Source organism: Bos indicus x Bos taurus, chromosome 24 (assembly GCF_003369695.1).
Source record: "Bos indicus x Bos taurus breed Angus x Brahman F1 hybrid chromosome 24, Bos_hybrid_MaternalHap_v2.0, whole genome shotgun sequence".
Lineage (NCBI taxonomy): Eukaryota > Metazoa > Chordata > Mammalia > Artiodactyla > Bovidae > Bos > Bos indicus x Bos taurus.
The window spans coordinates 33,552,805-33,571,513 of record NC_040099.1 but is presented as its reverse complement, the minus strand read 5'-3'; the positions used below and the strand labels follow the sequence as shown (position 1 = coordinate 33,571,513).

The following is an 18,709-nucleotide window of genomic DNA, read 5'->3' as shown; positions in this document are numbered from 1 at the left end:
CTTCAGTCGTCCGACTCTGTGCGACCCCATAGACGGCAGCCCATCAGGCTTCCCCGTCCCTGGGATTCTCACAGGCAAGAACACTGGAATGGGTTGCCATCTCCTTCTCCAGTGCATGAAAGTGAAAAGTGAAAGTGAAGTTGCTCAGTCATGTCCGAATCTTCGCGACCCCATGGACTGCAGCCTACCAGGCTCCTCCATCCATGGGATTTTCCCAGGCAAGAGTAGTGGAGTAGGGTGCCATCGCCTGCTGCTGCTGCTGCTAAGTCGCTTCAGTTGTGTCCGACTCTGTGCGACCCCATAGAAGGCAGCCCATCAGGCTCCCCCGTCCCTGGGATTCTCCAGGCAAGAACACTGGAGTGGGTTGCCATTTCCTTCTCCAATGCATGAAAGTGAAGAGTGAAAGTGAAGTTGCCTAGCACATAGTAAAGTAAGTGTTAGTTGCTCAGTCATGTCCGACTCCTTGTGACCCCATGGACTGTAGCCCACCAGGTTTCTCTCTCAGTGGGATTCTTCAGGCAAAAACACTGGAGTGGGTAACCATTCCATTCTCCAGGGGTCCTCCTGACCCAGGGATCAAACCCTGGTCTCTCACATTGCAGGCAGATTCTTAACCATCTGAGCCACCAGGGAAGCCCAGCACATAGTAGGTGAACAATAAATTGTTTCTCTCCTGATTGCCATAAGATCACAGAACCAGTTAATTCTTGTTTGATGCTTACTAAATATTTGATATTAGTTTGCATATTTAACCCTTAAAATAGCCTGAATGGGCAAATAAATGCATATTAATGAAAAAATTTAATATCCAATGCTGGCAAGAGTGAGGAAGCAGATTGTAGCAACTTTTCTGGATAGAAAGCCTTAAAAACATGATCGGGGCCAGATTATCTTGCCCCAGCATCTATTTAACCTAGGAAAATAATACTGGATAAGTAGCAAGCTTTAGAAAAATAGAGGATTTCATCATCTCTCTTTATAACAGCGAAAGGGAAACATCCTAAATGTTCAATGTAGGGCATAGGCTTAATAATTCTAGTTTCTCCATCAAATTGAACACTGTGCAGTCATTAAAATGATGCTATATAAAAATAAATAAATACAATGATCCTATAGAAAAATATTCTTAAAAGGAGCATAATTGAAACACAGCAAGTAAAGATCACAAGAGACAAACAGCCTGCTTTAACCTGTTTAATAAATACAGGACAGAAATCAAAATTGTAATAGTTATTTCCATACAAGATGAGATTGTTAATGGAGTTTTTTCCCCCTACTTCTCTTTACTTATTCTGTAAATGTTCTGCAATTAATATATATCACTTTTGTGATTTAAAGTCTTTCTTTTACATGTGCAGTGGAGGTGGTTTTTTTAAACACTGCCTGCCAGCACAACCAGAACAGTGGTCAAGTAAATTAAGTTAGTTGTAATAGAGTAACTTGGGAGTTTCAAGAAGTTAAACAGAGTAATTAAAATCGTAATGAAATTACACAGAGCTGGTCACTTAGTTGCAATAAGGCTGCTCTAGACGTTTGGTTCCACTTTTTCAAAAGGCCTAAAAATGGCATAAAATAAAAAATGAACAATTGTTCATGTAAAGGGCCATGTGCCAAGTTTGGCCTAAGCCACTGTAACCTGAACTCACCCATATCTCCTCCTCCAGGCTGGCGGCATGTCTCTGGAAGGGTGTATTTGCCCTGCATTACTCAATTTACTTTCCTGAACTTGAAATGGAGTGGAATTTCAATGTAGAGTTACCCATTAGCTCCAAGGCTAAATTTAAACCTTTAATTAAATTAATCACTTGATCTTAAACACATTGCTTCTCCCTTAGGAAAGAGTAGAGAGGTTTCTTAGATGTCAGAGAACTCAAGTCAGTGTGACAACTGTTACTACTGCCTTTGATAAATCACCCAAACCACAGAGGGAAATCTGCAGGCATTTTCAGATGGTCCACGGTAAAGCCCCCTCTACTCCAGAACAGAAGGTTGTTGGCGGTGGGGCTGGGGTACAGCATACTGCGACCCCTTCCAGATCCGTCGTTGCAGCTCTGGAAGGGTCATTGCATCCTTGGACAGGTACTTAATAGAAGACACTGGTAGGGTTTGGGGTTCTTGTGCACCCCGGGGTGTGTATTTATAACAGGAGCTGCGTCCTCAGCCTGCAAATGAATGAGACACAAACTCAACGGTCAGCGACCGCTTGCTGGTGGGACTGTCCACATAAAGGGGTGTGGCCCTACTCGTGTAACTATTAATAAGGACTTATTTCTCGGGGCCCAACAAGGGCAGAGCAGGATCCAGTTAACAAGTTCGCGGGCCAAATCGCTTCAATTCCAGTGACTCGTCCCGCAGACCCATAACCTTCCCAGGACCACATCCTCACGCGTGACTCGGAGCTCTGCTCACGCTCCGCAATTCCCAGTCCAAGCGCGACGGGGAAGCGTGCTCGCCTCCCGCACCTGGGCGCGCGCCCCGGCAGGGAGCCACCAACTCTCCCCGCAGTCAGCTCGGACTACCTGGACCTCCAGGCCGATCCCCGCCCCGCCACCCGCTCGGTTTTCCCTTCCTCCTCCTCTTCCTCCTCCTCCTGCCCCCCGCCTCCAGCTGCCTGCCTGCGCGGCTGCCGCCTGCGGCTTTGTTTTCCTCCCAGGTTTCACCCCCCACACGTGATACTGTGTTTTTTTTTTTTTTGCACAGAGCGTTTCGCAGAGCGAGCGCGGGGCGCGCGCACCTATAAATACCGACCCGGGGGCCGGAGAGCAGCAGATCGCGGGGTCCCGGAGGGCCCAGCACCGATCCCGCAGGCGGGCGGGCGGGCGGGCGGGCAGACGGCCAGCGAGCCAGCCAGCAGCCGCGCGCGTGGGCCAGGGCGGCGGCGCCCCCCGCCCGAGCACCGAGGGGCGAGCATGGCCCGCCCGCTGGGGGGCCGGGCCGCCGCGCACGCCGCCCGCGCCCCGCGCCCTGCCCAGCCCGGGTCACCGGCGCTCGCGCCCGCCGCTTAGCACTCGGGCGCCACTCGCTTCTCCGGGGGCATCGCGGAAATCTCGCCGCAGACGGACACAATGGCGGCGACTGCCGCCACCACGGCCGCCACCGCCGGCACGGCCGTCCGCAGCAGCAGCACCAGCAGCGCCGGCACCGACGCCGCGGGCATCGGCAGATTGCAGCCGCCGCCTCAGCCCCGGCCCGCGGCCGCAGCGCCGGCCCAGCCGCCGCCCGAGCCCCCCAGGAAGCCGCGCATGGACCCGCGGCGGCGCCAAGCTGCCCTCTCCTTCCTCACCAACATCTCGTTGGACGGACGGCCGCCGCTGCAGGACGAGGAGTGGGCCGGCGGCGAGGACAGCAGCGCGGCCAAGCCCGGCAGCGGCTGCGGCTCGAGGACTCGGCTCAGCCTGCCAGCAGCCGCCGAGCGGGGAGGCTGCGGCGCGCTCTCCGCGGCGGGCGCGGCGGCGGCGGCGTTGGCGGCTGGATCGGGCCCCTGCCTCCCGCCGCCCTCGCCGCTTGTCCCCGGCGGCCACGCGACCGTGCTCGGCCCCGGGGCGGCCCGGGGGTTCGCAAGCTCCCTGGGCGCCGGCCGGGCGTCGGGGGAGCTGTGGCAGCAGCTCCGGCCCGCGCCTTTCGCCGCTGGCGTTCAGCCGCAGCCGCCAGACGGGCCCGGGGACGCCGGGCCGGAGGAGCTGGAGGAGGACGATGCCTTTACCGGAGTGCACGTGCCGGCGGCCGCCTTCCTGAGCTCCGGGACCCCCGGGGGCGGGAGCGGCAGTCGGGGCCGCCTCAACTCGTTCACTCAGGGAATCCTGCCCATCGCCTTCTCCAGGCAGACCTCGCAGAACTACTGTTCGCTGGAGCAGGCGGGCCCGGGGAGCGGCTCCAGCGCCTTCGAGCAGCTGCAGAGGTCCCGGTGAGTAGCCAGGACGCGGCGCGCGCCTCTCCTAACCCCGCCCGGCCGGCGCTCTGCTGCGGGACACCCGGCGCTCCCACTTCCCGCGCCCTGCCGGATCCCTGGGCTTCTGGCGCGAATTCCAAACCGCGAGGGCACGCGGAAGAAGGAAGGTCTCTGGGGAGTGTGTGTGTGTGTGTTTTCACACGTGTGTGCACGAGCCCAGCACTCACCGAGAAGCACCGTGCTTATGCAAATGGGGTTGGAGGTACAGGTTGCGGGAGCCCACCAAAAAAAGTGGCATCAAAACCTCTCATTGCAAGGAAAAGAGCATGAGCTTTCAGAAACCCGGGCCGGACCGGAGAAGCACTCTTCTCGCTCCCGGCAAGACTAGGCGGGACGCAGAGTCCAGCAGTGGGTCCGGCAGCCGGCCGAGCGGCGCGTGTGAGTCTTAACTTGCCGCAGACACGCCGCCGCGAATGCCTTCTAAGTTCTGCTTGCGCTCCAAGTATTCCAGTGTCCCAGGAGCACTTGGCATTTTCCTTTTGCTTTCCTAAGAAAAGGAAAGCCCTTCTTATGTGCCCTTGAAGGCCTTGAGGGTGGGGGACAGAGAGGAAATAGGGCTTGAGGATTCTTTTTTGCATCCCAACGTGAATTCGCTGAAATGAGTGAAAAGTTTTTCACCTTTCAAAAGGTTGTGTTTGGTAGCTTAAGTCATCTCCAGGTCTCAACCATCTTAGCAAAACCGTGAAATGCTGGACACTTGCCCATTCAGGAAATGGCTAGAGCTTGTTCCAGGCACCCTGGGCAGTTCTGTCTGCATCAGGCAGGTGGGATAGGGGGAGAACAGGACTGAGCAACCGGGAGGAAGTGCAGGCCTGGTTCCTGGGAGGGAACGTCCAGGCTAGTTAGTTAGGAAGGCCTCCTATGGCTCAGTTATGTCAGCTTCCTGAGGCCTCAGTTTCCCTTTCTGGGATGGGAACTTGCCAGCCTGTTGCAGGCCTGGAGATGAGAAAGGAGAACCTTTTCTGTTACAGCCTCTCTCCTGTGATGCTCTGAACACTTAGGCTTTTTCTGGTCTATTAAGAAGGTGGTCTGTTGGAAAACTTAACTTCCTCTCCCAATGGACAGATGGTGATGAATGGACCAGGCTCCTTCAGAATTTTGTCCGGAGTCTCTTTCCTCCTAAGGGTTGAAATCAGGACCCTGTTTGGTGTGCAGCATCCTAGTTGAGTCCGCATGTCTGCGGACAGGGGTGTGGACCTGTCAGACAGCCTTGTGATTTCCCTGGGTGATTAGCGATGCTGGGCACAGGTGACCATCTGGGCCTGAGTTTCTTGTCAGGGCTCACATCTCCCCCATAGCATAGCAGGCCAGTGGGCGGGAGGGGAGGAGGATCCCTTCCTTTCTGGGTGAGTGGCTCAGACTCAGCAGTTTCCCAGCGGCTTGACATCACACACTGGCTCCTAATGACTCTGTAGTTTGAACCTGAGCCCAGCTTGTCCAGTGGGTCAGGGCAAGAGTGGTAATAAACATAGGTGTTATTCTAAGCCATGTGCCAGACTGGCCTGTGTCTCATGCTTGACAGATGTGTTCCCCTGCTCGCAACAGCTGGAGATCAAATGACCTCACACTTCGTCTCTAAGAATCACCTTTAGACGATCTTGTGTGTTAATATTTCTGATCCCCCAAATAGCCAGATTTAACCGCTGATCCTATAAAGATGAACCCCGTGGGTGTTTTATTGATCCCCTCCCCCAACACACACATTAAGATGAGTGAGTCAGTGTGATGCTTCCTTACTTGACGGTCGCATTCATCTTATAACTTTGGAATTATCCATATCTGGCAACTTGACAGGCTTTTTAAAAAATTACAGCTGTCAACAGAAACCGTGTCAAATTTAATGTGCAGAGAGGAAATAAATTGGTGAGACTGAGATTGAAGAAAGGCCTTGAAGTGCGAGCATGGCCATTTCTCATGGCCAGAAACTTGGAATCTCCTAGGGCATTTTGTTTCCTACACTGCACTGCTTACAGGAGTTTTGTCAGAAGTGTGTTGTTTTTCTGATCACTAGAGAGAACTTTCACATGCTTAGATGAGTTGTGATGTGGCATATAGACTCATTTGAATCAGGCCCAGGGCCAACTTAAAGAACTCAGGGTAGTTTAAAGAATGTCATTTACTTTCCTGGTGTGCCTCGCTTTAAGAAATACTGCTTGCCTGGGTGGTTCCATATACTATTTCATGGATGTTCTCCTGGGGTGTCATTTTTAAATCATATATTTTCCTTGGATTTGTTTCTTTCAATTTAAAGAATTCCAAACAACCTTGCTGCTCAAAAGTGAGTTCTTGGACCTTCACAAACCCTCAGGTCCTATTCTGGATTACTTGAGTACAAATTTGCATTTTAACAAGATTCCCCAGATGATTCATATACAAGGGAAAGTTTGGAAAAACTGCCATAGTTCATCTGAAATCTGCCTCTTTTTTCCCCATGAACTTGGAATTTCACACATTCAGTTTGTTATGGGTATATAAAAATCAGAATCTCCTGATCCGAAATCTTATTTATTTTGTTACTTTCATCTGGACACTTGCAAGACTGATCACATTTATGACTTGTACTTCCAAATCTTGAAATATGGCAGGAACATGTGTGTGCCCAGACCTTGGCACAGATGTGTTGACGGATTGAGGACACCATCTCTGTGCTGGAGAGTTGATGTTTATCACAGTGAATTCTCACAGCCTCCCTACGTGTAGATTCTTTCTCAGACCCAGTGTTTGCCAAGATAGGACTCCATATCTTTGAGATCCAAACCTGACATTCTTCTTTCTTTCTTCTTGTTTTTTTTTTTTTTTTTTTTAAATATATATTTATTTATTTGCCTGCACTGGGTCCCAGCTATGGCATGCAGGACCCTCGATCTTTGTTGCGGCATGCAGAATCCTTTTAATTCCGGCATGTGGAATCTGTAGTTATGGCATGTGAACTCAGCTGTGGCAGGTGGGATCTAGTTCCCTGACCAGCGATCAAACCAGGCCCACTGCTTTGGGAGCTCAGTCTCAGCCACTGGGCCACCAGGGAAGTCCGGAACTTGATGCCTTTCCTCTGCCCCTGCATGGATCACCGTGCCGGGCATGCATGGGCCCAAGGAGAATTTGGGAGCTCTGGACCCTACTAGATGTTTGTCCAGGACACGTAGCAGGCCAGTGGTGCTTGTGAGGTTCTGTACACCCTCTCTGAGTCATCCTCCCCACATTTAGCTTTGCTCTGAGGGGTCCCTGGCTTTGCTGCTACTTTCCAGTCTCTACTGACGTGCATAGAGAACCCAGGACCACAGGCCTCATGGATGGGGCTCCAGGGATGGGAAGCCAGTGCACTGGGGTTTATGCTGAGTTTGCTCTGTGGCTAGGTGTCAGAAGCGAGAAGCCAGAAAGATGCCTTCTAGCTTGACACCCTGTTGTGTTCTCTGCCTAAGGAAGGCGTTAATAGGTGAAAGGGAGTGTGTTTCAAGGCTTTCTTTCACTTGAAAAGTTTCCCCTTAGGTAGCAGCTGGCAGCAGTCCTGGGTTCCTCCACTTCCTGGTGCTGCTGAAGTGCGGAATGGGGCCTAGGTGAACACGTGTGTACCATGGGGCCCGATGAAGGGGTGTGTGGGGACCAGGGTATTCATTTCAAACAAGGTGAGGGTTTTGCTTCTTAGAACATCTCTGCTAACGGTGTGCCTTGTGGAGACTCCGGTCTTAAATGGAAAGAGCCCGTGGTGCAGAAGAGCCCCAAGCCTTGGATTCTAATCCCCCCACTTTGTCACCTCTCTGCATTGTGACTTTGTGACACTGTGTTTTAGCTGTAAGCAACCTGACCTATCTGGATTTTAGCAATAAGCGAACCCAAGTTACTGTTGAGCCATCTTTCCAGCAATGTGCATTGTGGACGCCAAGGGTACAGCCCTGGGCTGGTCTAGGCCTTGGTCAGGATGCTCCCCTGTGCCTCCTCCCAGGGCCTGAGACAAGAGCCCAAGGCTCACCCGCCGCCCTCTTCCTTACACTCACCAGGTTGTCAGGTGTGGGTGAACTCGGAAGGGGAAGTGGATTGGAAGCCTGCCCACTGCTGACAAGTGCCCAGGGAGGCAGCACGTTCAAGCGTGATCCTTTGTCCTCTGGGGAGGGTGGGGAAGCCATAGCCTGGCTCTGCATTGTGTCCGCATAGCCACCCCGGGGAGCCCCACCTGCCTGGATTTTTTTCCCCTGGGAAGGAGAGTTGTTAGGTAGGGAGAGGGCAAGGGACAGGCGGCCTTTGAACGCGCTGGGAAGGAGCAGTAGGTGAGGCTGGATGAGGTGACAGCATGTCAATCAGGAATGCCAAGCTGGTACCCTGCCCCCCTGGGCTCAGAGCCAGTCCCTGCCCTGGCTGGCAACCAAGGGCAGGTGGCTTCCCTGCCCCACCTCAGTTTTCTTCTGGGACGAAAGCGCTGGGACAGTGGAGTGGTGTGCTTTTCCAGGCTAGTGCCCTGTGACCTGCCTCGGAGGCCGGGCATAATGCCTGGGAACAAGTGGATAACTGAACCTCAGCGTCAGACGGGGAGGTGGAGCTAAGTTTATCCCGGGTGGCTCCCATAGGCAGGACGTGCGCTCATGGATGAAGGAATGGGTTTCCCAGGCTGGCAGGGAGGGTCAGCTGTGCTCCTCTGGCTGCGGAGGTGTCACAGCTGGCCTGCCTGCTCCATCCAGGCTGGAAGCCACAGCCACTGAGGCAGTCCAGCCCTGTCTCTACGAGCCCCGTCACAGAAGTGATCCGTGGTCCCCTCCTCTGGGGAGGATGGACCGAAAGGCCATCAGGTTTACACAGTGCTTTAGTAGATGTTGATTTCAGGTCCCGACAATGTGGAGAAGCAGGAATCCAGGGTCACAGAGTGGGCAGAGGATGACCCTAGGAGCTGTGTTTTATGTCATGGAGGAAATTCTAGTTTGGGGACCTAAAGCCTTGTATGATTTATTCAACAAACATGAATGTGATGAATATCAAGACGTACCAGTTATGGGAGGTACAGGCTTGAACGTAATCCTTGTCTGTTGGGAGGCACACATCAACAGGATGGTTTTTCTGGTGATGGGAGCTTGATTAGAGCTGAGCCTGTTTTCTGAGCCCTACCAGGGCAGAGACACTTCATGTGCCCACTGTGGGACCTGGCTCAGTGCTTTGATGCAGTATTTGTATTTAACTACCACATCCCAGGTGTGGTTCTAAGGGAACAACGCATCAGCTGGTTCACACTTATAACAGCCCTTACACAGCATCACCCTTATTCTGAAGCACAGAGAAGTTAAGTTACTGGCCCAGGGTCACTCTGCCTGCCCCTGGGCAGTCTGGCTCCAGGATATGTGTCCAAACGCGCTTGTCTCTGCTCTGCTGTGGTTTGAGTCAGGCTCCTAAATACTTGTTTGACTGGCTTGAGCTGGTCGGGGGCGAACGTGGCCTCCGTGACCTCTAAGAGCAGTGCTGGCCCTGCAGTTTCCTTATTTAGGCGTCTCTTCTCTGTCGGTGTCTACAGGGATCCAGTCCTGCCCAGTGCCTGCCTGCTCCCTGCCACGCCCGCGTTTCTCTGCCACACCCAAATTCCCGTCACCTTTGTTACCTGTTTAGTCCACCTGGGCTCTGTGCCCTCAGGGAGACAGGAGAATTAGGAGCCTGGCGCCCCCAGGAATTGGGTGTATGGCGGTAGTTCTTCCTTAGTGCTGAGGGTCTCATCCGTGAAATGGGAATGATAATAATACTACCTCCCTCCTGGATGCGTTTCCTTTTTTTGGACCTTTGGTGTCTTTTCAGCATCACCCCTTTTCCCCAGCCCAGGGGTCAGCACATTCAGGCCCAGGAGCTGTTTATAAATAAGATTTTCTGGGAAACAGCCCCTCCTGTTCATCTCTGTACTGTCTTGGGCAGTCCTTGTGCTACAAGCAGAGTAGAGTAGCTGTGGCAGAGACCACATGGCCCGCAGAGCCTAAACTGTTTGTTCTCTGACTCTTATAGAAATGGCCGAGACCTATGCCTCTGCCCAGGGCTCTGTCCCCAGAGATGTGGGCTGGTCCCCTATCCTTGTCTCCTGGAAGCTCCTGGCTTCTGTTTGGACCCGCCATCCCTTCTTTCCAGCTGGCCGAGGGACCTTTCTGAGGCCCACGTCGGATCCCGGCAGTCCTAAACTCCTTTTCTTCCATGTGTGGCCAGCATGCTCTCTGCTCCCCTGCACGCCTGTCTTCTGCGCTGGCTTCACAAAGGGCACCTGGGTTCTGGCACCCACCGGCCTCTCCATGGGATGCTTCCCCACCAGACGCCCCTTCTACCGTTGCAGACCCATCGCCCTGCAGAGGCCCCAGGTTTGGCGCTGAGCACGCCCTCCTAGGGATGACTTTCTTCCTTCTCTGTGGGTCTGAGTGCACCTGTCCCTGACTCCTTGGTGGTTGGGGACTTGCTGGTGACAGGCCTGGGAGTGTCCCCCCTCCAACTTTCTAGGTCTTTTATTTTTAACCAGAATCACTCTCAACATTTTATTTGGTAAATTAGCCACTCTACCACCTCCTCCCTCAGTCCTGCAGCAACGAACCTCCCTCCTTGAATGTCTCTCCTCTCCCCCTGCATCATTCACTCATCCACCAACCCCACCCCACCCACGCTGGCTTCTCCCCACTCTGCAGGGAGGGGAAGCAGCACCTTCCTGTGTGCTATGGGCTTCATATGTATTCGCTGTTTAGTCCCTAAGTTATGTCCGACTCTTTGAGACCCCATGAATTGTAGCCCACCAGGCTCCTCTGTCCATGGGATTTCCCAGGCAAGAATACTGGAGTGGGTTGCCATTTCTTCCTTCAGGGGATCTTCCCAATCCAGGGATTGTACCCGAGTCCCCCGTATTGGCAGGTGGGTTCTTTACCACTGAGCCACCAGGGAAGCCCCTCATATCCATCTTTTGTTTTATTTGTATGGCAATTCTAAGACATAGGGCTTATACATATATTAGAGCTGTGGACAATGAGGTTTGGAGGGCTTAAGGAAGCTTGCCAGAGGCCTCACAGCTGGAATCTAGAGTTAGAATTTGAGGCCTGGTCTCTCTGGCTTCTGATCTGGGTTTCTGCCAGAGGTGAGAGTATGCTGGACTGACTCTGTAGGGACGGGACGACCAAGGAATCTCAGCTGATGGGTAACTGAAATCAGCCATAGTGGGAGCGTTTACACCACAGGAATCAGCCAGTGGTTATTACAAGCCAGGGTTTTGCTTTTTCCCTTTCAGAGAGCTGGTTTGTCAGCACGTGTGCCAGGGCCTCAACGGTACATCTCTTGGTTCCATTCTCCCCTGGGGGGCTGTGCAAAATGTGGTCATCAGAGGAAGAGGGAAAAACCAAACATTTTTATCAGAATCTGTTACTTGACATGATTCTGTGAATTTCTCAAAGGGTGACCACCATCACCACCCAGTTTACACCTCAAAAAACATCTAACAACCCCCCACCTCAAGCTTCAACCTGCGTGCAATTTAAAAACTAAACTTTGAGACACTAAGTCTCAAACAGATTGCTTAGTATTATCTGTAGGAATCATAAAATCATTACCTGTTACTCTCCTTTACAAACTGTGATGCATTTTTATTTTTGTTTGGTTTTTAAAAGTCTCTGAGATAATACAATCAATCAGGGTTTCCTGTTTTTTTTTTTCCCCCCCTTTTTGTTTGTGTTAGTATTTTGGATAATTGCACACTAGTTTATGTTTAATGGGATTATTATTAATGTGGTTTGGAGTTTATTGCTGAACATTTGGTCACAAAGACAAAAGCTTATAAAACAGAGCTTGGGAATACTAGACATTTAAGACTTGGAATATTGTAATAATGTGTGTGTTCATGAAAGGATACAATCTTATCCCCAATTTAAAGGGTAGGAGAGTACTTAAATCTAAGTTTAACCCATGACAAATAGACGGCAAGCCATTCAGGAAAAGACTAACAAAATATTGGAGAATGCCAAAGATTTGTGTGTCTAGCACACTGATTTTTATTTTAAAGCATTTTATTCATTGACCCAATGATTTATAGAGCAAAGTGTCTACTTTGATCATCTTAGGAAGGGGATGGGGGGTTGTGAGAGACGGGAAAACAGCCAAAGTCTATAATGTTTTGCTTAAGGACTAAAATTGGCATGTTGGCATGGGGGGTGTGGATGGGCAAAAAGGTGAAAGAATTAAGAGGTGCACGTTTCCCTGTTTTTAAATGCCAAACCACTAGGTCATACCCCTGAAACTAGTAGTGTATGTCAACTATATTTCAATCAAAAATAATTTTAAAAATTGGGATGTTAGGGGATAAATGGTTGATCTGACGTGGAAAAGTGGTTCTTGATGAAGTTTTTTATGTTTTATTGAATCAAATAAAGTTTGCTATTAAAGAGGGAGTTATGAGGAAAGAAGATGAGATTACAAATTACAAAGGTGATTGTGTAAGTCCTTGAGGATTCAGTTTATCCACCACAAGACAAACTTCTGATTACTAAATTCTACTTACTTGTTTGGGGCTTTACCATTTACAAAGTGCTTTCGTATATACTAAATAGTTTTCAGAAAGGCAATGTGGTAGCTGTTTTATAGACTAGAAAGTTGAGACCACAAAGAACGAAGTGGTCATGTCCATGGTCACGTACCCCACACATGGCAGAGCTGGAATTTTGAAACCTGGGTTTTCTGGTTCCAAGCCGAGAGTTTTAAAAATAAACCACAAACTCTAATGTAGTTGTTTCACTTAAGAAAAACAAAGAACTCTATTAAATGCTGTAGAATTTTATTCTCCTTCCTGCCCTCAACTTCCACTTGTATATTAGTTAACCTCCAGAGAACAAAAATGCTAGGGCCTCATGTATTTCAGACCTATGGGCTGGAGTCAACCAAAGTCAGGATGTTCAAGTACGAAGAAATATTGTGCTGTATTTTTGGCCAGCAACACTTTCTCATCAAGCAAGGATTCTGACTTTCATATGATAACCTCGAGGGACAGGCCAACAGAGAATGCTGGTTTGGGGCCCGAGTTGTGGAAAATTTTCCCAATAACAACAGCTTTCTCCAAACAGTAGTTTGGTGTCGGTTCCTCCTTTCCCACACCCCTGCTGCTCTGCCTCCTTCCCAGAAAATTGAGTGCATAGATTCAGGAGTAGATGCACCAACCTTGGAGTCAGACAACTCTGCCACATAGCAACACCTTTTGAGGAAACTCTTCCAACCCCTCTGAGCGTCAGCATCCTCACCTGTAGGATGGGGCTAATAATCCCTGCCTGGGGACTTCCAGTGGGTGAAACTCCCCTCTTCCAATGCCGGGCACCCGGGGTTCGATCCCTGGTCAGGGAACTAGATCCCACATGCCACATCTACGAGTTCACATGCTGCAACTAAGACCCAGTGCAGTCAAATAAAGAAATAAATTTTTAACAACTTCCCGCCCATTTGGGGGTGTTGTGAGCATGAACGTGAGAAGCACCTAGCAGAGGTTTGGCCCTTGGTGGTTGGCCGGTAAGACCGTGGCTGTTTTGTGCACAGTTGCCCTGCTCTGCCCTTCACCATCAGTCAAAAAGCAGTTGAGAAACCCAACAGGGTCTGCTTAGATCATCCGGAGTGGAGCTTTTTGCTTCCAGATGATTTACCGCATCGGTTCACTTTCATAAATAGTAGTAAAATAAGACCAGAGCAGCTGAGGACACCACCACCCCCTCCCTTAGCGTTTTTGTCCTTTTGTACGCTGGAAAATAACAGTCTTGAGGACAGGGCAGCAAGGAGGTGAATCACATGTTCGGTGTCATCTGCTTAAAGCAGCACAGCAGTGCGGTCAAGAGCAATAACCAGTCTGGTCCACACCCAGGCATGCAAGACACTGCCTTGCCCATCGGGACTGCAGGAGGGGAGAGCTACCTGCCAAGACAATTCTGGAAGATGTGTCTCTGCTCCCTCCCCTTGCAGAAGCCGTGGCCCTCCTGCTGTGGTCTGCCTGCTGCCTGCTCAGCCGCCTTCTCTAGGCAGGACACCCGTGGAGTGTGAGGGCTCTTGGGACACCCTCAAGGTCCCTGTGGCCATGGCCATGGAGTCGGTTGAATGCTACTTCGGTGATGGACTTGGCATCCCCTCCCTGCTCGCAGGTCTCTCTGCACCTGGCGCTTGCCTTTGACCCCTCTGGGAAGACAGAGGTGGGGCTTGTCAGTGTCCCCGGTGTGACCCATGTGGCGTGGGGTCAGCAGCAACCCACTCCCCTCCACGTGCCAGGTTGTTCACACGCCTGTGTGTGAACCATCAGGTCGCTTGGTGGTTCAGGGATCAGTGGACCAGCACCTACCTTCCAGAAGAGAGGAGAACTACAGGCCGAGGCAGTGGGGCTCCCTGGTCCCCCTCTGGAGCGGGCGGTTGTCCTGGAGGTGGCCTCGGAGCTGAGCCTGCAGGGACTGGCGGCCCAGTGCTCAGAGGGAGGCCTGTGAGCAAGGACAGGTGTGCACAGAGCAGGGCTTATGAAAACGAGGCGGGTTGGCTGGAGGAAGGAGAGCAGTGCCTTTTGTTTTTAACCCTTTTAGCATCTTAGTCGTCACTTCAGAAAGAGGAACTTGTGCCCATGAAAAATTTTCTGTTCTGGGAGTTCATCTATTTTAATACAGAGAGAATTTTAGAAAGAATTTCAGGAGGTTCATGGACACTTGGAAACTTCTCCTGGAGGAAGGGAGACCAGCAAAGAAGCTGGTGTTAGGAGCCCCAGAGAGAAGTGGAGACCGGAGGCCTCTGCCGTCACTAACCCCCAGCACCAACTTGTCACTGTGGTGCTCGGCGACCACGTGGATTTGGGGCACTGCCTGTGCTCCCTGAAGTCCTTCGGGTCACCCATCTCTGCAGCTCTTGTGGGTATGGGGTTCCCACCTGGAACCTCAGAAACATTCTGACCTTATTTGGAAATATAGGTGCACCTCAGAGATACTGCAGGTTCAATCCAAGACTAGGGTGGAGACAGTGAGGGGATCACTGACTCAAAAACAAGATAGAATGACAGGCTCCAATTCTGGTAAAGAATCTGCCTGCCAACGCAGGAGACATAAGGGACATGAGTTCCTTCCCTGGGTTGGGAAGATCTCCCGGAGGAGGGCATGGCAACCCACTCCAATATTCTTGCCTGGAGAATCCGTGGACAGAGGAGCCTGAGGGGCTACAATCTATGGGGTTGCAAAGAGTCAGACACAACTGAGCATGCACACACATGTGTGACTTGAGTGGTCATTTCCAGCTTGTGTCCAGTTAGACACTTAAATAATCACCCACAGGTGTAGGGCTGCGACTCTCTTGCGTGGACAGAGGGGAGGGCCTTCGTCCCATTGGGGCCTGTGATGAGCGCCATGGTGGGTTTGACCTGCTTGTGGTGGGGAGGGCTGGCTTCTGGAGGTGTCTAAAGGGTGAACACGGGCTGGGAGGAGTGTGTAGACCACAGGACCAGTCTGGGAAGGGTCTCTGGTGGGAAGAAGCAGGAAGATGTGAAGGAAGCAGATGAAGGGCAGGCGGTGTGTTTGGACCACAGGGAGGATTTTGATGTTCATCAGCAGAGCAATGTGATATCACTAGCCAGGTGGAACCAGAGTAAGACCTGTGTTTTGAAATGATTGGGCCGGCGGCAGCATGGAAGGACAGTTAGATGAGAGAAGCCACAGATGGGAGGAAACCACAGTTTGTAGCTACTGTCCTGGCAGAGGATGGTGGCGACTGGGCTGGAGTGGCAGTGATGGGGGTGGGGAGAAGGGGTGGATCCCACAGGGATTTAAGGTGCAGCGGAATGAACTTGGAGATGGACTGGCTGTGGAGGGCGGGGTACAGAGGCATCAAGGGACCCCCCCCCCACACACACACACACGGGTTCCAGTGTATGGACTGATGGGATAGCAGAGCCATCTCAGTGACAGGATGGATGTGAGCACAATCCAGTGCTATGCGTTTAATAAATACTCTCTAGAAGAAAAAATTGCAGACCTGAAGATGACCCTGTTTCTTTCTTTCTTTAATATTTATTTATTTGGCTGTGCCGGCTCTTAGCTGCAGCATGCAAGATCTTTACTTGCGGCATGCAAACTCTTTGTTGTGGCATGTGGGATCTAGTTCCCTGACCAGGGATCAAACCCAGGCCCCCTCCATTGGGAGCTCAGAGTCTTAGTCACCGGATCACCAAGAAAGTTCTGACCCTGTTTCTTCTCATTGTCTTGTTTCTCATAACACTGTGCCTTTACTCTCCAGATAGCTCGAGATGAAGTATGTAGGGTCATTAAATAATGTATTGGTTGAGGATGTATACATTTTCAGCTTCAAGAGAAACCAAGTTTTATGCTCATTGGTCTTTGGTCTAAAAATTCTAATGTTACCTTTTAAGGTAAATGCTGAGCATGTCAATTTTAAAAAAAAGTCAGATTTTGTGCATTTCAGTTAAGACATATAATTTCTTTTTATTAAAGAAAAAAGTACCCTTGAGCGAGATCATGAGACTTTTTTTCAAACAATTCCTGGGTTCAGCTTGTGCATGTTTACAGCTAATTACCAGGTGTTGAAGTCTGAGTGATCTCGAGCGTGGAGGATAAAGATATGTTCTCAGGAGAAGGAAAACATGCCTTTGCAAAGCTGCGTAATAGTCTGCTGCAGTAACTAAACAAGCACCCAGTGTTGAGTGATTTTGTACTTACTCTGTTATTCAAAGTAAGGCCAGGATGCGGTCTTTTTTTTTTTTTTTAAGTTATTTATTTATTTGGCTGTGCCGGATCTTAGTTGTGGCATGTGGGATCTAGTTCTCTGACCAGAGATCAAACCTGGGTCTGCTGCATTGAGACCACGGAGTCATAGCCACTGGACCACCAGGAAAGTCCGAGGACACAGTCTTAAGATTCCAGCAGCAATCTCATCTTTTTCTTGTTTTACGGGTGGTTTTTCATAATCATGGTTTGCTTATTGCACACTAACGTTATGAGCTGCAGAGCCATGTGGAAATAGCTACACATCTCAGATCTGCCATCTCCCGGGTGTGCCCATAGGCAGATTCCAGAATCTCTGTAAGAGTTGGACATGTTAATAATCACATACCCCATTCCAGTATTCTTGCCTGGGAAGTCCCGTGGACAGAGGAGCCTGGCGGACTACAGTTCATGAGGTCACAGAGTCAGCTACAACTCAGTGACTAAACAACAGCAGATTCATGGCATAACAGCCAGGATTAAATCTGATTTCTCTGAAGTACTTTGCACAATGCTAGGTACATATATTGTTGTTGTTCAGTCTCTTAGTCATCTCTGACTCTTTGCGGCCCCATGGACTACAGCACGCCAGGCTTCCCTGTCCTTCACCATCTCCCAGAGTTTGCTCAAACTCATGTCCATTGAGTTGGTCATGCCATCCAACCATCTCATCCTTTGTTATCCCCTTCTCTTCCTGCCTTCAATCTTTCCCAGCATCAGAGTCTTTTCCAATGAGTCAGCTCTTTGCATCAGGTGACCAAAGTATTGGAGCTTCAGCTTCAGCATCAGTCCTTCCAGTGAATATTCAGGGTTGATTTCCTTTAGGGTTGACTGGTTTGATCTCCTTGCTGTCCAAGGGACTCTCAGGAGTCTTCTCCAGAACCACTGTTCGAAAGCATCAATTTTTCGGCACTCAGCCTTGTTTGTGGTTCAATTCCCACATCCGTACATGACTACTGGAAAAACCATAGTTCTCAGTAAGTATTCAATGTAACTATTATATCCCAACTCCTCTGCTGATGCTCTTTCATAGAGGCTGACATTACTATGTAAATAAGGGAATGGAACTCCGTGCAGCTTACTTTTCTCTCTAATGCACAATGGAGTTTGCAGAGCTGGGATCCTGTCTAATCCTGAACCATATTCCTGCCACTGAGCTTGATTGCCTTTGTCATGTGTTAAAAGTTCATCCAAACAAGTTTTGTGACCTTCCTGAGCAAAACAGGTTTTGCTTTAGGGTCCGGATGGTTTTCTGGACACTTGAACTGTCCAAGAATATGTGCAGGTCTTTGTCAGGTACATATCCAGCCCATGTTTGACTATGTGTCTGTGGGGAGCTGCCCTGGGTAGCTCAACCAGATTTTTTATCTGACCCTGTTTGTTCTAAACACAGATTGGAGGAGATGGTAAGGGAATATTTCAATCCAGTCACTCATCTAGATACACCCTCCCTCTAAGCTGTATTTCACAGAGCTAGAATGAATTTAGCCAGTAGATCTTTATTAAGAGGTGCAACATTTGTTATCTGTAACTTTAGTTCTCCAGAGCCAGAAAAAAAAAAAAAAAGAAGTCAAGACTGAAATATAAGGAAATCGATAAGATACATGCTGGCTGGTGAAATATGGAATTTTTAAAATCTTTATTTATTTTTTTAATTAAATTATTTTAACTGCAGGAAAATTGCTTTACAATGTTGTGTTGGTTTCAGCCATACTACAATGAGAAACAGCCATATATTATATTTAATGCATATATATGAAATCTGAAAAAATGATATTAATGAACCTATTTGCAGGGAAGGAATGGAGACACAGATGTAGAGAAGGGACTTGCGGAATTTTTTTTTTTAAGTGTATTTACATAGGAGTTAGGCTTTGATTTTATATTGTCGCAAATTGATACCAGATGCCTGCCTTCCAGACAGACTCCCAAGCTGATCTCAGAGTGTCAGTTGGAAAACAAATCACTTTGCCATTTGGAATGCCAATTGATATTTTAGAAGTTTCCTTTTGTTTTCAAAGGGAAAATAATGCATATTCCAGACCCGGCAAACAGAACT

At 49.9% G+C, this 18,709-nt stretch overlaps 1 protein-coding gene across 2 annotated transcripts in view; it reads left to right on the top strand.

The window, feature by feature from the left end:
* The first annotated feature begins 2,985 nt into the window (after positions 1-2,985).
* CABLES1 (Cdk5 and Abl enzyme substrate 1) overlaps positions 2,986-18,709 on the top strand; it is a 102,678-nt gene continuing 86,954 nt past the window's right edge. Inside the window, exon 1 of one of the 2 annotated variants that reach the window (XM_027525822.1) lies at positions 2,986-3,904. In XM_027525822.1, coding sequence (XP_027381623.1) covers positions 3,066-3,904 — 839 coding nt within the window. In that variant the 5' untranslated portion in view covers positions 2,986-3,065. The remainder of the gene's footprint in view (positions 3,905-18,709) is intronic. The other variant, XM_027525821.1, reaches the window with a different exon arrangement.